General features: G+C 45.3%; 1 protein-coding gene across 4 annotated transcripts in view; it reads left to right on the forward strand.

The window, feature by feature from the left end:
- Positions 1 to 14,003, forward strand: part of CGNL1 (cingulin like 1) — a 192,437-nt gene that overhangs the window by 161,080 nt on the left and 17,354 nt on the right. For all 4 annotated transcript variants that reach the window (XM_039469160.2, XM_074393827.1, XM_074393826.1 and 1 more), the window contains exons 13-14: positions 2,456 to 2,617; positions 5,438 to 5,527. In XM_039469160.2, coding sequence (XP_039325094.2) covers positions 2,456 to 2,617; positions 5,438 to 5,527 — 252 coding nt within the window. The remainder of the gene's footprint in view (positions 1 to 2,455; positions 2,618 to 5,437; positions 5,528 to 14,003) is intronic.

Genomic DNA, 14,003 nt, shown 5'->3' on the forward strand with positions numbered 1-14,003 from the left:
TAAGGAAAATAAAGATGGCCCTTCCTAGATTTTTCTCACTGATGCAGCCCTGTGAGACGTTGCTTCCATGTGAGCAACAGACGTGGACACTTCATCATTCTGCAGGGAAAGTACAGTGAGATACCATCCTTGATTACCATGCTAGAGTGCTGGAGTTGTTTAAAACAGAAGTCAGTTAACAAGCCAAGGTCACTCTGCATCCTTAAAAAACTCAAGCTCAATGCTGTTCACCCCTCGTCTTGTGGTTTGATTGAGCTGAGTTGAATATCTTGGTTATAAAAGAAAAACCCAAAAGCTACAGGGGTCCATTCTAAATGCTCTAATAGTTGCTGCCTTTGCTTTGAGAGAAATAGGCATTTTCACCCATTCTGCCTCTGATGAGCATGATCTTTAGAGAACTGAGACTTACTGTTTACCATTGCTAAGTTTATGTTCTAAATCCTCTTTAGCAAAGGGTGATTTTAACCACTTGAAGGTAGCACTAGGAAGTTCAAAAGTTGTTTGCTTACTGTTGATTCAGGACCCATGCTAATTAGTCTTTTCTGCCTGCTCTCATCAGGGACTCTGAGTATCATGGGGGCCCTACAGGGCATTAGGTGTGGAAGGTGGGGCTGCGCTAAGCAGTGGAGGAGGGCGCATTGGGCATTAGGAAGGGGGATAGGAAGGAAACACAGGCTGCGCGTTTGCCTGTCATTCTTTCTGACTCTCATACCCTGGTTCTTTTTGGGTATCATCTCATTTGATTCTCATAATAGCTTTAGAAGGCTGCTTTTATAATTATCCCAATGTTGCAGATAAGGAAACTGAGTCATAGAGTGATTTTTTTTTTTTTTTTTTTTTTTAATGCTCTGGAATGTAGCATATCCTCTGTATCTAGAGAATGTCCCATCCTTCTTTTTCCATGGGGTGGTTTTCATTCTGTGCTTTCATGTACTCTCTGTCATGGTTACCACAAAAACCACATGAGAGTCTCCATCTGGAGATGTCGTCTTCAAGGCCAGGCTGTTCTCATAGAAATAAATGGTGGGTGCTCCTGTAGCCTCCCAGAGAGGAGCACATTTGCTCAGGTTTTCCCGTGGGTCTCCTGAAGGTGTCCTCACCTACTGGGGCTCTCTAACTCTCCTGTGGCAGACATCCCAGAAGGGTGGCATTCTGTAGTGGAGTTTGCCATGTACTTTCTTATACGCAGAAGGAAACAGAACCCCAGCGTATTCTATTTCTGAGACTAGCTCTACTTAGTACTCTGCCAACTCCAAGAGGGTAGGACACTTAGAACGAAGCAGACAGCCTGGGACTTCACTGGATCAGCCCACACTGATGTTTAAGGAAGACCTACTGTGCACTTGAACTTCCAGAGAAGTATAAGACATAGACTGGCCCTTGTGAATCAAGCTGTTTTGTCGGTTGCGCTTTCTTCAAAGCTATTAGTTGAGTGCCACCTTGTGGGTGGAAAAAAAACCAACACCGTAAATTATGATGGCTGATTATTTTCTGCAAAGCAGTGGCTTTCTCTAGTGTGCCTGTGTATATTGTTAGGCTTTGTGCCAGTAGGTTGTTTTGTGGTCATTAATTTAGTTGTATGGTTTTTTTTTTTTTTTTTTACACTAAGTTTAAATCTCTTTTGAGGTGACAGTGATACAGGTGGGCAACAAATTATCCTCTGGGAAACAGGTATTTAGTTCAGGGGCTCTTGAGCGTTTTTAACATGACCTAGTAAGAACTACATTTTGCATTCAGCCGGGCATGGTGGCTCACACCTGTAATCCCAGTACTTTGGGAGACCGAGGTGGGCATCACTTGAGGTCAGGAGTTCAAGACCAGCCTGCCTACCATGTTAAAACTCCATCTCTATTAAATAGAAATACAAAAATTAGTAAGGCATGGTGACATGTACCTGTAATCCCAGTTACTTGGGAGTCTGAGGCAGGAGAATTGTTTGAACCTGGGAAGTGGAGGCTGCAGTGAGGCAAGATTGTGCCACTGCACTCTAGCCTGGGCAACAGAGCAAGACTCCATCTCAAAAGAAGAAGAAGAAGAAGAAAAAAGAGCTACATTTTTTATTGCAACCCAGGAATACACACATCGGCACACATATATGAGTACCTAGTACAAAAGATTTACAAATCAATATTTGCGAATACTGATATTTCTTCTGTTCTATTTAATTAAAAAATGATGATCAACATCTACCAAATAGAATTTGTAACCTAATAGGTTGTTGCCTATAGCTGGAAACTGCCCCCCCGCCGCCCCCACCACCTTTTTTTTTTTTCTTTTTTTACAAAAAGGAAACAGGCCCAGAGGGAGTTAGGACTTACTCAGGGTCTTCTGATCTCCCATATTGTGGGGATCCACCAGATCTTCCTTTCTGTGGGGTCAACCTTTGCACTGTCTGTGGAGGTCTCTATGCTCCCGACGCCCCCCAGAAAACCACCCCAGCTGTCTCTTTTCCTAGATGCGTCTGATGGAGGAAGAGTTACGGGACTACCAGAGAGCTCAGGATGAAGCACTCACAAAAAGGCAGCTTCTGGAGCAGACACTAAAGGACCTGGAGTATGAGCTGGAAGCCAAGAGTCACCTCAAAGATGACCGCAGCAGACTGGTCAAGCAGATGGAGGTCTGTGGACCGCACAGTTTGAGCTGGGGGACCCATGGAGAGCGAGTGTGGGCAATGAGAGAAGCAGCCTCTCTGCTCTCAGTTCAGCCTTTGGGAAGTCTTGAGCTTTTATTCTCTCTCACAGCTAGGTGTAGTGAGGTCATTTCTTGATTGAAGGAAGAGGCCAGTCATTTACAGACTCAGGACATCAGAGCTAGAAGGAATGATGGACATAATTTAGTCTAATATTCTCATTGTCTTGAGAGGAAATGGAACAGATTCCCAGGGACATTAGATGATTTTGCATAAGGATGCAGATAGTTCCTTTCCTATTTTTCTTTGGGGCAGTGCTTCCAGCTAACTAGAAGGAATCAGACTGCTGGATGTCCAGAGAGGAGCCTCCTAGGAATCATCGTCCTTCCTTTGCCACACCCGTACTCCATTCCTGCTTCCTGTTTCTGGCCCATTTCTCCTTACAGGTTACCTGGCTTTGCCAGAGCTCGCAGCTAACTGTGGCTCAGTTCTCCGTGGTATGCATAGTATGTAGACAATCCAAGACAAGACAGCGTATCAGAAAGTGCTGAACATAGTCACCAGATGGGGTGATCTAGTCACTAGCTGAAAACACAACATATTAGAAAAGTGTGAGTGAAGTAACAGACTCTTAAGTATGAACAGTTCACTGATGTTGACAAGAAAAACCTCAGAATCACTCGATCTGAACTTTTAAAAAAGAATAATTTGTAGGAGCCAAACCAACCCGCAGAAACACACACACAAACACACACACACACACACACACACACACACACACACACAGTGGAATTTAGAGAGAGGGAGAGACACTGGAAAAGTGAAATTTAGAGCAAGAAAAAGAGAGAGACTAAAAAATAGCCTTGGACTTTTGGGAGAAGTTAAAATTGTCAAGGTTTTGATAAAAGACAGACAGTGCTCAAGGCCATGGAGAGACAGCTTAAATTCAAAATCAATGGAATTCCTGATTCAACTTTGCAAATAAACAGAACTAACTTTTAAAACCTTCCGGGGACTCTGTATCTGGGGAGTGTTTTCTCAGTCATTGAAGATTTTATTAGATGGGCCTCTTTTAGAGACTAGAATAACCTGATTACAGTTTTATTGCTCTTTTGTAGGACTGCTGTACATTTCGCTAATGTCCTAGTTCTGATCTCTTTAGGGGAGGTAATTTTAAGGCAAGCTAAGGTCAACCCACTTAACTAGAAACTGATTATTCTAGGGTCTAAACAACCTGGCTCAAAATGAGCTTAAGTCTCTTCAGGCAGTGCAGGAAGAACCTTTGGAGTAATGGCCCTGGCCTGGACCCCTAACACTCCTGCTGTGTTCTGTGCAGTATGGATTTTAAGCAAGAAGAGAGTCCTATAAAGAATTGCTTTTAACTGAAGATTGGGTTGTTGGGTCATTTCTTGCTAATATATGCTGGCTAAAGAGAACATTTCCTTTGCATTATTTAGGCATTTTTCCATTAATTATAAAATGAATAGCTCTCAAGAGCCTGCTACCACGAGATGCACTTGAGGGGTGTCTCCTCCCCCCAAAGGTGGCTAGCAGGACCATCTTGCTGTGACTGTGTCTTGCTCCTTCACTAGCACTTAAATTAATTTTCAAGACTCAAGAGCTCTTCTGACAATGGACAGTTTCTGTAAACTCAGAAACTCAGGTGGCTGTTGTTTGTAAATGCAGCTCTTGTGGATCCTGAGTGATGTAGGACTACAGTGAGTCTTGCCTTGGAGCCGTCAGGAACCACTGGATAAGCAGGAGGCTTTGGTGCAGGGCCCAGCTCCAATCCAAGTTGGCCTTTGAGATGGTTGGCTCTTGGGAAAGGGCTTTCTGGCTTCTCTATAGGTTTTGATCATTCTCTGGAGGCCATTCACAGGCAGGTAATCATTCACATGAATCCTCGGTGTTTTAATTTTGAGAAATAAAATAATAATTAGGGATAGAGGTGTCCATTGCTTGTCAATCAACTTTGGCAATTGCAGAGACAATATTTATATACAAATGCTGCAGGTTCACATTTAAAACTTGGAATGCCAATTGCTTTTTAGCCTTTGTGGCTCTGAGTTTCCTTAGACCTATGACAGATTGGCTGGTGACAGGAGAAACACATGCTCAAGACCCACAAACCCCAGTTCTAAGTTGGGTGGTTGGTGTTCAAAGCTTCTTTTCTTCATATACAAAGCTGCTTTGAGATTTTTTTTCTTGACACTCAATTAGGTTAGATGAGGAGCCAACAAGGAAGCCACAAATTATTATTCTTAAGTGATGATGAGTTTAACAGAATTGGTTAGCACTGGCTTTTGGTTAATCCAATGCAGGTTTGGGAGTGCACAGGACAAATGCATGCTCTTCCTTAGAAGACTGCTATAGATTTACTCCTGAAAGGCTCTTGGAAACGCTGAGCAGGATGCAGACAAAAGATTGTCCTGAGCATGAAGTGGTTTTTCCACATTGTCTTTTAATAGGAAACTGGCTTATGTAGATCTGTTTAAAGTTACTGGTTCATAGGGAGAAACAGAGACTTGACAGAAACATGCTCAAATATCCTTAGCGTTTGCATTAGGGTTTGGGATAATGTTTTTTCTCTTCCTTTATGTGTTTTCTACATACACAGTTACATTATACATTACAAGTCATGCAATACATAGCTTAAGAAATACCTGCTTTGGGCAGTGTAAGAAATAGATACATTGTTTTTCCAAACCCAGCTCTCACTGGCACTTAGGGTTGTTCCTTTATGGGGCATTTGCTCTTAATCCCGGTCAGTGCAAGTTAAGTTGACTGTATTTGTGATTTCTTTCTTAGGACAAGGTATCTCAACTGGAGTTGGAACTGGATGAAGAAAGAAACAACTCAGATTTGCTGTCTGAGAGGATCAGTAGGAGCAGGGAACAGGTACTGTTATATAGATGAATGATGTGTGGATTGTCCTGTGTGAAAAGGAACATGAAGGGTTAAACCCGTGGATTCAGTTAGAGCTGGGAGAGAAAATTCATGCCATCTGTAAATGGATGGAAGATTGAATAGTCATCACTGTAATAAGCTTTTAGGAGAGACTTTGCCCAGATTACTTGTGTTTTAGATTTTAAATTTTAATCCTTGGTCAGATAATTTCCTAATCTGTACCTAACATCATTTCAAGGATTTTAGGTTTTGTGTTCATGTTTTTAATTAAGAAAGTGCCAGTGCTAGTGAAGAAAGAGTGAAGGGTTTTCTAAACGTTGATATACGGTTTGTCCAGTGCCATTTAAGGCCCTAGGCATACAACTGGGTAAGTTGTCATTGAAAGCACATTCTGTCATTAGAAGTTTCTGTATGTAACCACAGGTATCTTGTAAATGAAGGGCTGAGACTAGTGCGTACAAATTAATTATCTTTAAAGCTGCCACTGATTGTTCTGAATCCTCTTCTCAAAATGTTTCCATATTTTATCTGTCAAGTGGTTTGGGCATGCATTGGGGACACAGAAGCTAGTTAACAGTGACACTGTTTCCTAGTGATCTCACTGCTCTCCCCAGATCTCACCTGCTACTCCCAGTCTCTCTCAAAGCCCATCTGAACCTTGGCTTAATTACAAAATGGAAGCAAAGGCCAAAAGCCTTTGGATAATACAGCACGAAGCTTGAGGAATTAGTTCCATTATCTATAACGTGAGAATAACACTCCCCGATTGCCTCACAGTGTGGTCATAAGGATCAAATGTAAGTGAAACTCTTTCCAAAACTGCAAAATGCAGTCACTTGGCAAGTACTGTTACTGATTGGGAGTGCTTCATAGGTGTATGTACTGCTAATTAACCTGTCAAGGAAAAGGCTGCATCCTAGAGCCTACTTTCTGTTGCACGTAAGGTAGTGTCCGCTACCAAATTCACACGCTTGCTTGTTGAACTAATGACCCTCAGGGCCTCAGCTCTGAAAAGCACTTCTCCTGTTATGGCCAATAGATTGTTATTTATAAGCACTTGGGAAACTTCCACTTTCTGCTTTATGTTTTTTATCCTCTCTATCCATTCTTCTCTGTTCCAAAGGGCACTTTCCTCTGGTCTCTTCTGCTTATTCATATGGACTTCCCTTCCCTCAGTTCAGGGTGACCAAGAACTGGGAAGTCCCAGAGCTTGGGGATAGCACCTTAGGAGCAGGCATCCCTGCTCAAAGTAGAAGGCGAATCACTGGCTGCTTTTCCGTATTCTGTTAGGCCCCTATTGACAGATTTCTTTGCAAACAAGTGTGATACTCATGCTACTTTGCTCCTAAGAGAGAAGGAAATTGCGACCCCAGGTTTGTTTGCTCTGACTTCCTCATGGGGTGTGGGTTCTGTCTGCACGTTCCCAGGCTGTGATAATGGCATTCCTCTGGAGCTGTGATAGCCCATCAAGCCAGAGCTGCAGTGGTTTAGAGAGGGACTTTCCTGAAAAACCCCAAGTCCAGATGGAGAGCTCGACCGTGATATCTCCCCTACCACCCCTCAGGATTCTTACTGAAGACTGGCCCTGCCAGCCTGGCTAAGTAGTCATGTTCCCCCAAGACATGTCAGGATCCACTCCACGTTCACAGTGACAAAGGATGTGACCATGGATTTGTTTGCTAGCGCTTCTTGTGACTTAGGCTGAGAGGAACAGTGGGAAAGTCTGTCATCTTATCAGTAACAGGGCAGTTAAAACAGACCTTCAGTTCTATGTTTACATCAGAAACAAAACACAGACACTGACCCAGAACGCGGCTGCCTCCCTTAGCTCAGCTGACAGCCCAACGCTGAGAGAACTGATCATGCAGATATCTGGTCCCAGAATTGCTCCGGACACTTGATTTTCCTTTCATCTGAGCACTTGGATCATGGAGAACAGAACTGCTGTCCATGATGTGGTCAAGGCTAAAAATATTTCCACTAAGCCAAGAACTTGATGGCAGTTTAGGGAGGAAGTTAAGGGAACCAAGAACTTTGAACGAAGTCCAGGGAGGAAGTGAAGGGAATTCACTTGGTCTGCTGGGGAGAGCAGTGGGCTGGGAGTCCCAGACCTGGCTCCTGCACTAGCCTCATTTACCTCTGGGAGAGTCCCAGCCTCTCTGAGCTCAATCTCTAAAATCTATCAAAAGGAAGTGATTGACCCAAGCGATTTCTGAAGGCTTTTCTGAATTCTAACATTGCAATGCTGCAAGAAGGTTTTATACATCCAGAAGTGTCTGATCCACCCTTTACTTTCCCCAGTTCTCTCCCTGTATGAGTCATATGCATAAAAAGATGAGCTCCACAAATGTCTGCAGCCTCTTTCCGTATCAGCTCTCTTTTTCTCTTCTGTTTTCTTTCTACTCACCGCATCATCTGAGATAGGATAAAGCCCATAGGATAAAGCCTGGTGTTAGTTGTAAGTGGAGAAACTGAGGATCACATTCACATGCATGTAGGAATTGGTAAGAAAATGAAACAGAAACGCTGAGGTAAAGTGATGTCTCCTGATTGTGTTCTGAGAGCCTCTCTTCTGGCCTTGCTGCCTCCTGACTTGTGAGGGAGGGCCGAGAAATGGGTGGGCCGAATACCTGCCTCCCTGGAAAGCATCTCATTCTCATTCAAAGTTGAGGTGGAGCCAAGGCTTACCTCCTGCCTTTTGGAATGAAGGCTCTCTGGAAAGGGCCTTGGGTATAGGCAGATGGGCCCTGATTCTGAGCGCTTTTGGTCCACTTAGGTTAACTTTTAGGGCTGTGTGCCTGGTGCTTTCCTGCTGGAATCAGAGCAAGAAAAGGGAAATTTCAAAACTTTAAGACCTTTTCCTCTCTCCCCTCAAACGCTGACCTTATGACATCTCCTTAACTAGGACATCTCCTAAAAAACAGGCAAGGGTGCCAGTTACTTTGAACTCAAGTAATAGCCTCAGCCCTGCCTTCCTAGCAAACTGCTGCTAGGCACTGAAAAGAGAAGGCATGGGACATTTTAGTTTGGGGATCTTCTTCTCTTTAAATTAAAAAGTTCAGACTTAACAGCTCTTTCCTTAAACTCTGAATTCTCACAAGCTCCTCCACTGAATCTTCGCTTCCCCCAAACATCTCCCAGTAGTCTTAGTGATAGAACTTAATGAACAAGCCAGAAAAAAAGTTTTCCAGCAATATTAGTAGTGAATGGCCAACCCCTCCCATAGACTGTTAGATCTGGCAAGGATCTCAGAGTCCAACTGCCCCCACTTCTCTGTAATGGATGAGATTTGAGGCCCAGAGTCACCTGGTGATTTGGCCACAGTCATGCAGGCAATTGACTGCAGAGCTGGGCTTAGGTCTCAATTCCCTTGCAAAATATGGTGAATACCTGCTGTGTGCATGGCACTACGGTAAAGCTCCCAGAGGACCAGAAGTGGTCCCTGTCCTTGAGGTGCTACAGTTTGTTTGAGGAGGTGGGTCAGACCTAAAAAATAGATAACTAACAATAAAAAATAGTGGATACCAAATGCCAAGTAAAAGATTCAAGCAGCTAATGAGGGAACAACCATCGTAGCAAGGGTAATTATAGAAGAATTATTAGAAAGAGGGCGGGGACCTGGGGTCAGCTCTAAAGGAAGGATGAGATTTGGATAAACCAAGAGGACTGGAAATGGGATTCTAGATAGAAGGATTGGTGTGAACGAAGACTGGGAGGTAGGAATCTATACAGCGGTTTGAGAAGCAGTGAATGGATGAGTGTGGCTCCATCAGATCTCCAGTTTCCATAGGAAATGAAAGGAGGTCAGTTTGAAGAGTCAGACGGAGGGTTTTGAATGTCTCTGTTGTGAAGGCAGTGGGCAGCCATCAAAGGCTGTTGAGCAGAAAAGTGAAACATACACAGTGTTCTAGAAGACTCATGTGGCAGGCGTAGGGGTGAGGACTGGAGAAGGAGAGACTGGGAGGGGCCTCAGCTGTGCTGTTACCAGGGCAGAGGACAGGAAAGGCCGTGGGAGACGGTGCGTTTGATCCTTTACCTGCCTCTGTTCTTTCTTTCTCTTTCCTGTGCATACATTTGGTACACACTAAATGCTGGCCAAGGTATTTATAAATTCCCAGCCTGTATTAGTCCATTCTCACACGGCTATAAGGACATACTTGAGACTGGGTAATTTATAGAGGAAAGAGATTGAATGGACTCACAGGTCAGCATGGCTGGGGAGGCCTCACAAGCATGGTGGAAGGCAAAGGAGAAGCACAGGCACGTGCTACGTGGCAGCAGGAAAGAGAGTGTGTACTGGGGAGCTGCTCTTTATCAGACCATCAGATCTCATGAGACTTATTCACTATCACAGGAACAGCATGGGAAAAACCTGGCCCCATGATTCAATTACCACCCACCAAATCCCTCCCATGACACTTGGGGATTATGGGAGCTGCCATTCATGGTGAGATTTGGGTGAGGACACAGCCAAACCATATCACAGCCTTTCCAGGGGCTTCCTTTACATGCCCAGGACATTATTATTTAGAGTGATGGATTCAGGAAATCCTAAGTGAGAGAGAAAAGTTTTTCAAACCTCTTGGATGTTTGGACTTTGTTTTCAAGTCTGACTACTATGAAGGAGAAAGGCTGGATTTCGAGTTGATAAAATGATATCTTCTTTATGAAATAGAAGGAAGGAGTATCTGTCACCCAAGTATAGTCCCACCGTATGCAGAAAGGTTTCCGATTGGCTTATAAGTTAAAGGATAATTCAGTTCAGTAGTGAGTATTTTACTGGTGTTTGGTCTGTTTAAATCCAGAGTAACCCTTTTTCCTTTCCATCCTCCAAAAACCATGTTTCTATTTATGAAAATTGCCATCCTTACCAGTGATTCCCTAAGTGCTAGGCGCCGGGCTGGGTGCCTCACTTGCTTGCTTGTTTTCAGGGCTTTCAGGGAGAAGTGACTGCCTCGGGTCACACAGTTTGTATGAGGTAGAGTCGCAATTTGACTCCAAAGCCTCCTGCCTGTTGCCATTATCTGTGCATGAGACTATGTCATGGTCTTAAAGACCATTCCTTCAGATGCATTTGGGCCTTCACTCCCAAGTTAAAAATCATGTTTCTTAAAATGGGTGAGGATTGAAGTTCAGCTGATCCTCTCCTGATTCTTTAGGAGTACAGGATTAAGGAGAGGTCCGGCTTCACGTGTTTTAAATTAAATGCCAACAGGTTGTTGGGCTAGCTCGATAGGCACTGCTACAAACCCTTCACAGCACAGCTGGGCCCACACGGGGAGGCGTTCTCTTGGTCACGTAGCCCACAATGACCTAGCCTGATGGAAAGATGATTCATCTAGCTCAGGCAGCTGGCAGGCAGGAAAAATGCCAAGTCGAGCGTGGGTGGCTTCATGGTCTCTCCATGGACGGAGCGAGGCTGCCCCGTTGCCTCTGCAAATGCAGAATTAAATCCCAGTGATAGAGTTGTGGGTTCCTCCAGTCACTTTCCAGAACTTCTCCTCACTGGCTCACACCTGCTCTTCAGTCAGCGTCAGGGGTGCCCTCCTGCTAAATGTGACTGTCTTCTTTACAGTCATGAGTGAAAGATCAGAGGGGGCTTTGCTTCTTTCTCTTTTTTTTCAATTAAAATGCTACTAACCTCGTAACTGCCTCTTATTGCATCAGCCGCTCAAGAACCCAGTGTGTACAGTTGATTAATAATTTTCCTTTTTTGTGATTATTTTTAATGCCAGCCAGGAGTGTGGGCTTGCCAACCTCTTTACAGCCCAATGGTAAACACAGGTGATGGGGGTCAGTATTGTTACTGGCCATCATAAATAGCTCTGGCTTGCCATTAACCCGAAAGGCAGCTGCTTAGTATCCTGAGAGCTCGTGCAGGTCGTGGGTATCTCTGACATAAAACCCAGGGGAATCTGATACTGTGATTTCCAATCAAAATACGCAGGGCTTAGCATTCTTCCAATCCAACTGTGATACACTTCTGCCTTGAGCTCCAGTTGTGTTTTTAATTTGACTGGAAAGTTTTTGTTAAGGCTATTTAATGTAGTTGAAGGGTAAACAGCATATAAAGCACCAAGCTTGTATAAATAACTTCCCAGCCTCGAGTTTACTCTTCTCTAGTTCAGGAGGCTGGCTCAGCCAAGCCAGAGGGTTTTTTTTTTTTTTTTTTTTCTTTTCTTTTTACCCCAGGGCAGGGACCAGTGTGAACTCAGGGTAAGAATTTTATTTACAATATTCCTAAGTCAGGGGTCTTAGTCCTGGGATCACTGCATTGAGGGCAGCCAATACCAGGGAGACACAGGATACTTCTGGGTGTATGGTGAAACCCATCTTTCTTGAGGCATTGTCCAGAACACCACATAGTCCTTGTATAAGGCTCCACATGGTGGATTTACTTTAGAGTTTTTGTGTCAGGCTGTCCTTTGAAGAACTGAAGGAAGCTGATCATGTTTGCCAAAAGCCTGGGTTTGCAAAGACTCAAGAAAATGGACTTGCCTGCTCAGATCACAGTAACTGTTAAATTTTACGGCTACACATTTATTCCTTCCTGTTCTTCACTCTGATTTATTCTACATTTCCATTTTAATAGCCATCTTTTAAGGGACTGTAGTGGAGAATAAATAATTCCTTTTTTTTTCCCCCCTCTGGAGAGTCACCATTATCGGGGGCTCTCCAGAGAGGCCTTGAACTTGCGGGGGCCCTCGGGGATCCTGCCGTGGGAAGTGCTCCTCTGCACAGGGAAGTCTGTTTCCTGGTGGGATCCAGAGTTTTCAGACATTGGCACTAAGGGTGCAAGCCTGGCCAGTGGCTGCTGTGTGAGGTGGCAGGGTTTGTCCTGAACCCCCAGGCTGGGCTCAGTGCAGCGTGACCACTTGGGCGTCCTGGAACCCCTCCACGCGCTCTCTGCCTCACTCCACCACAGACGCGTTTTCCTTCCGGGCTCCAAAGTCCCTGTCTGAACTCTCCTCCTCCTTGTGGGAGTTTTTCCTTCACAGAGAGTTCTAGGTCCTACAGGTTTGCTAAGAGACAATGGACAGGGGAAAAGAGAGTGTATGACTTTTTTGTCAGAAAACCTAGCTGGGAATCCCAAAGCTGCTTCCACCTAACACTGATTGGGGCGTGTTTCTGGACCTCCCACCTGGAAACTCAGGATGATAACATCTGCCTCAGAGAGTTCCCTCCCAGTGCCCGGCTTGGGGGGCTCTTGGTGTGTGATGTTCCCCTCTGGGTCTCCTGGCCGGGATCACAGCTGCAAAGTGATGCTGGCCTCTGCTCTGCTGGCCTTTTATTGTCTGCTGGCATTGTTCAGCCGCACACTCCACAGCAACTAGATTTCTAGATTTCTTTCTCTCTCTACAAGCCGCCAGGTTTTCTTTATCCCTTTTCTTTTAGGAAAATAATTTCCCTTCCCTCCCTTTCTTGTCCCTGCCTTCACTTTGAGCTGCAGGTGCCTGCCTCCCACCGAGCCCTGGGGGGTCCTCTCCCTCTCCCTGTCCTCATTCTGACCCTAGGACAGGCCTGGATCCCGTCCCTTCCCTTGCTGGGTGGCTGGTCTTGTGTGACACTCCCTTCTCAATGTCCACCGATTGTGACTTTTCTCTCCTCTGTGGCTTCTCACTTCCACCTGATAATAGCGTGGGCACCCCTTGCACACCCGCGTGCCCCCTCCAGTCCTGGGTCACAGCTGCTTAGTCGCTGCTGGGTTCCGGAGGAGTGGTGTGGTGTCTGCTCCTGCCTCTTGGCCTCCAGCGCCTCCCCTGAGCTTTGCAGTCAGCCTCTCCTCTCTGCAGAACTTTGCAGAAGCAAACTTGTTCTTGTCCAGCCTGTGTGCTTCACCTGCAGTCTTGGCCCTCCTTGGCTTTTGGGATAGATCCTGGCTTCTCCCTGCCTCCCCTGACCTGGGGGCTGAGGGATGGGGGATTCCCAGGGCCCAGCTGCAGATCTTCCTTATTCTTTACATGTCTCTCCTTGGTGGGCTTGCCTGTCCTGTGGCTTCCACTGGCATCGTCCAGTTGGCCCCACCTGCATCACCAGGAGGACTCTCGGCACAGGGCGGGACGTTAACAGTGCCTACGTCATTGGTGGTGGGGAGGAGTAAATGAGATATTACTATTCAAATGCACAGAACTCGCTTTTGTAGGCACAATGAATCTGTGAGCTACTGTCACAGTATGATTTTGGGCCCTGTGTGACGACTCCCTGTCTCCCTGTCCACCTGATCCATTGATGTGTTCACCTGCCCCCTCACCTTCCTCACATGGCCGATTCCTTCCAACACTGCCCTTCTCTTTCTTACCTCCCACTCTGTGTTACTGGCGGCCCGCCCACCTCCAGTTGGGAAAGCTGTATTCCCTCTCCTGCTCCTTGTATTAGCCTGTTCTCGTGCTGCTAATAAATACATACCCGAGACTGGGTAATTTATAGAGGAAAGAGATTTAATTGACTCACAGTTCAGCATAGCTGG

Source organism: Saimiri boliviensis, chromosome 2 (genome assembly GCF_048565385.1).
Source record: "Saimiri boliviensis isolate mSaiBol1 chromosome 2, mSaiBol1.pri, whole genome shotgun sequence".
Classification (NCBI taxonomy): Eukaryota; Metazoa; Chordata; class Mammalia; order Primates; family Cebidae; genus Saimiri; species Saimiri boliviensis.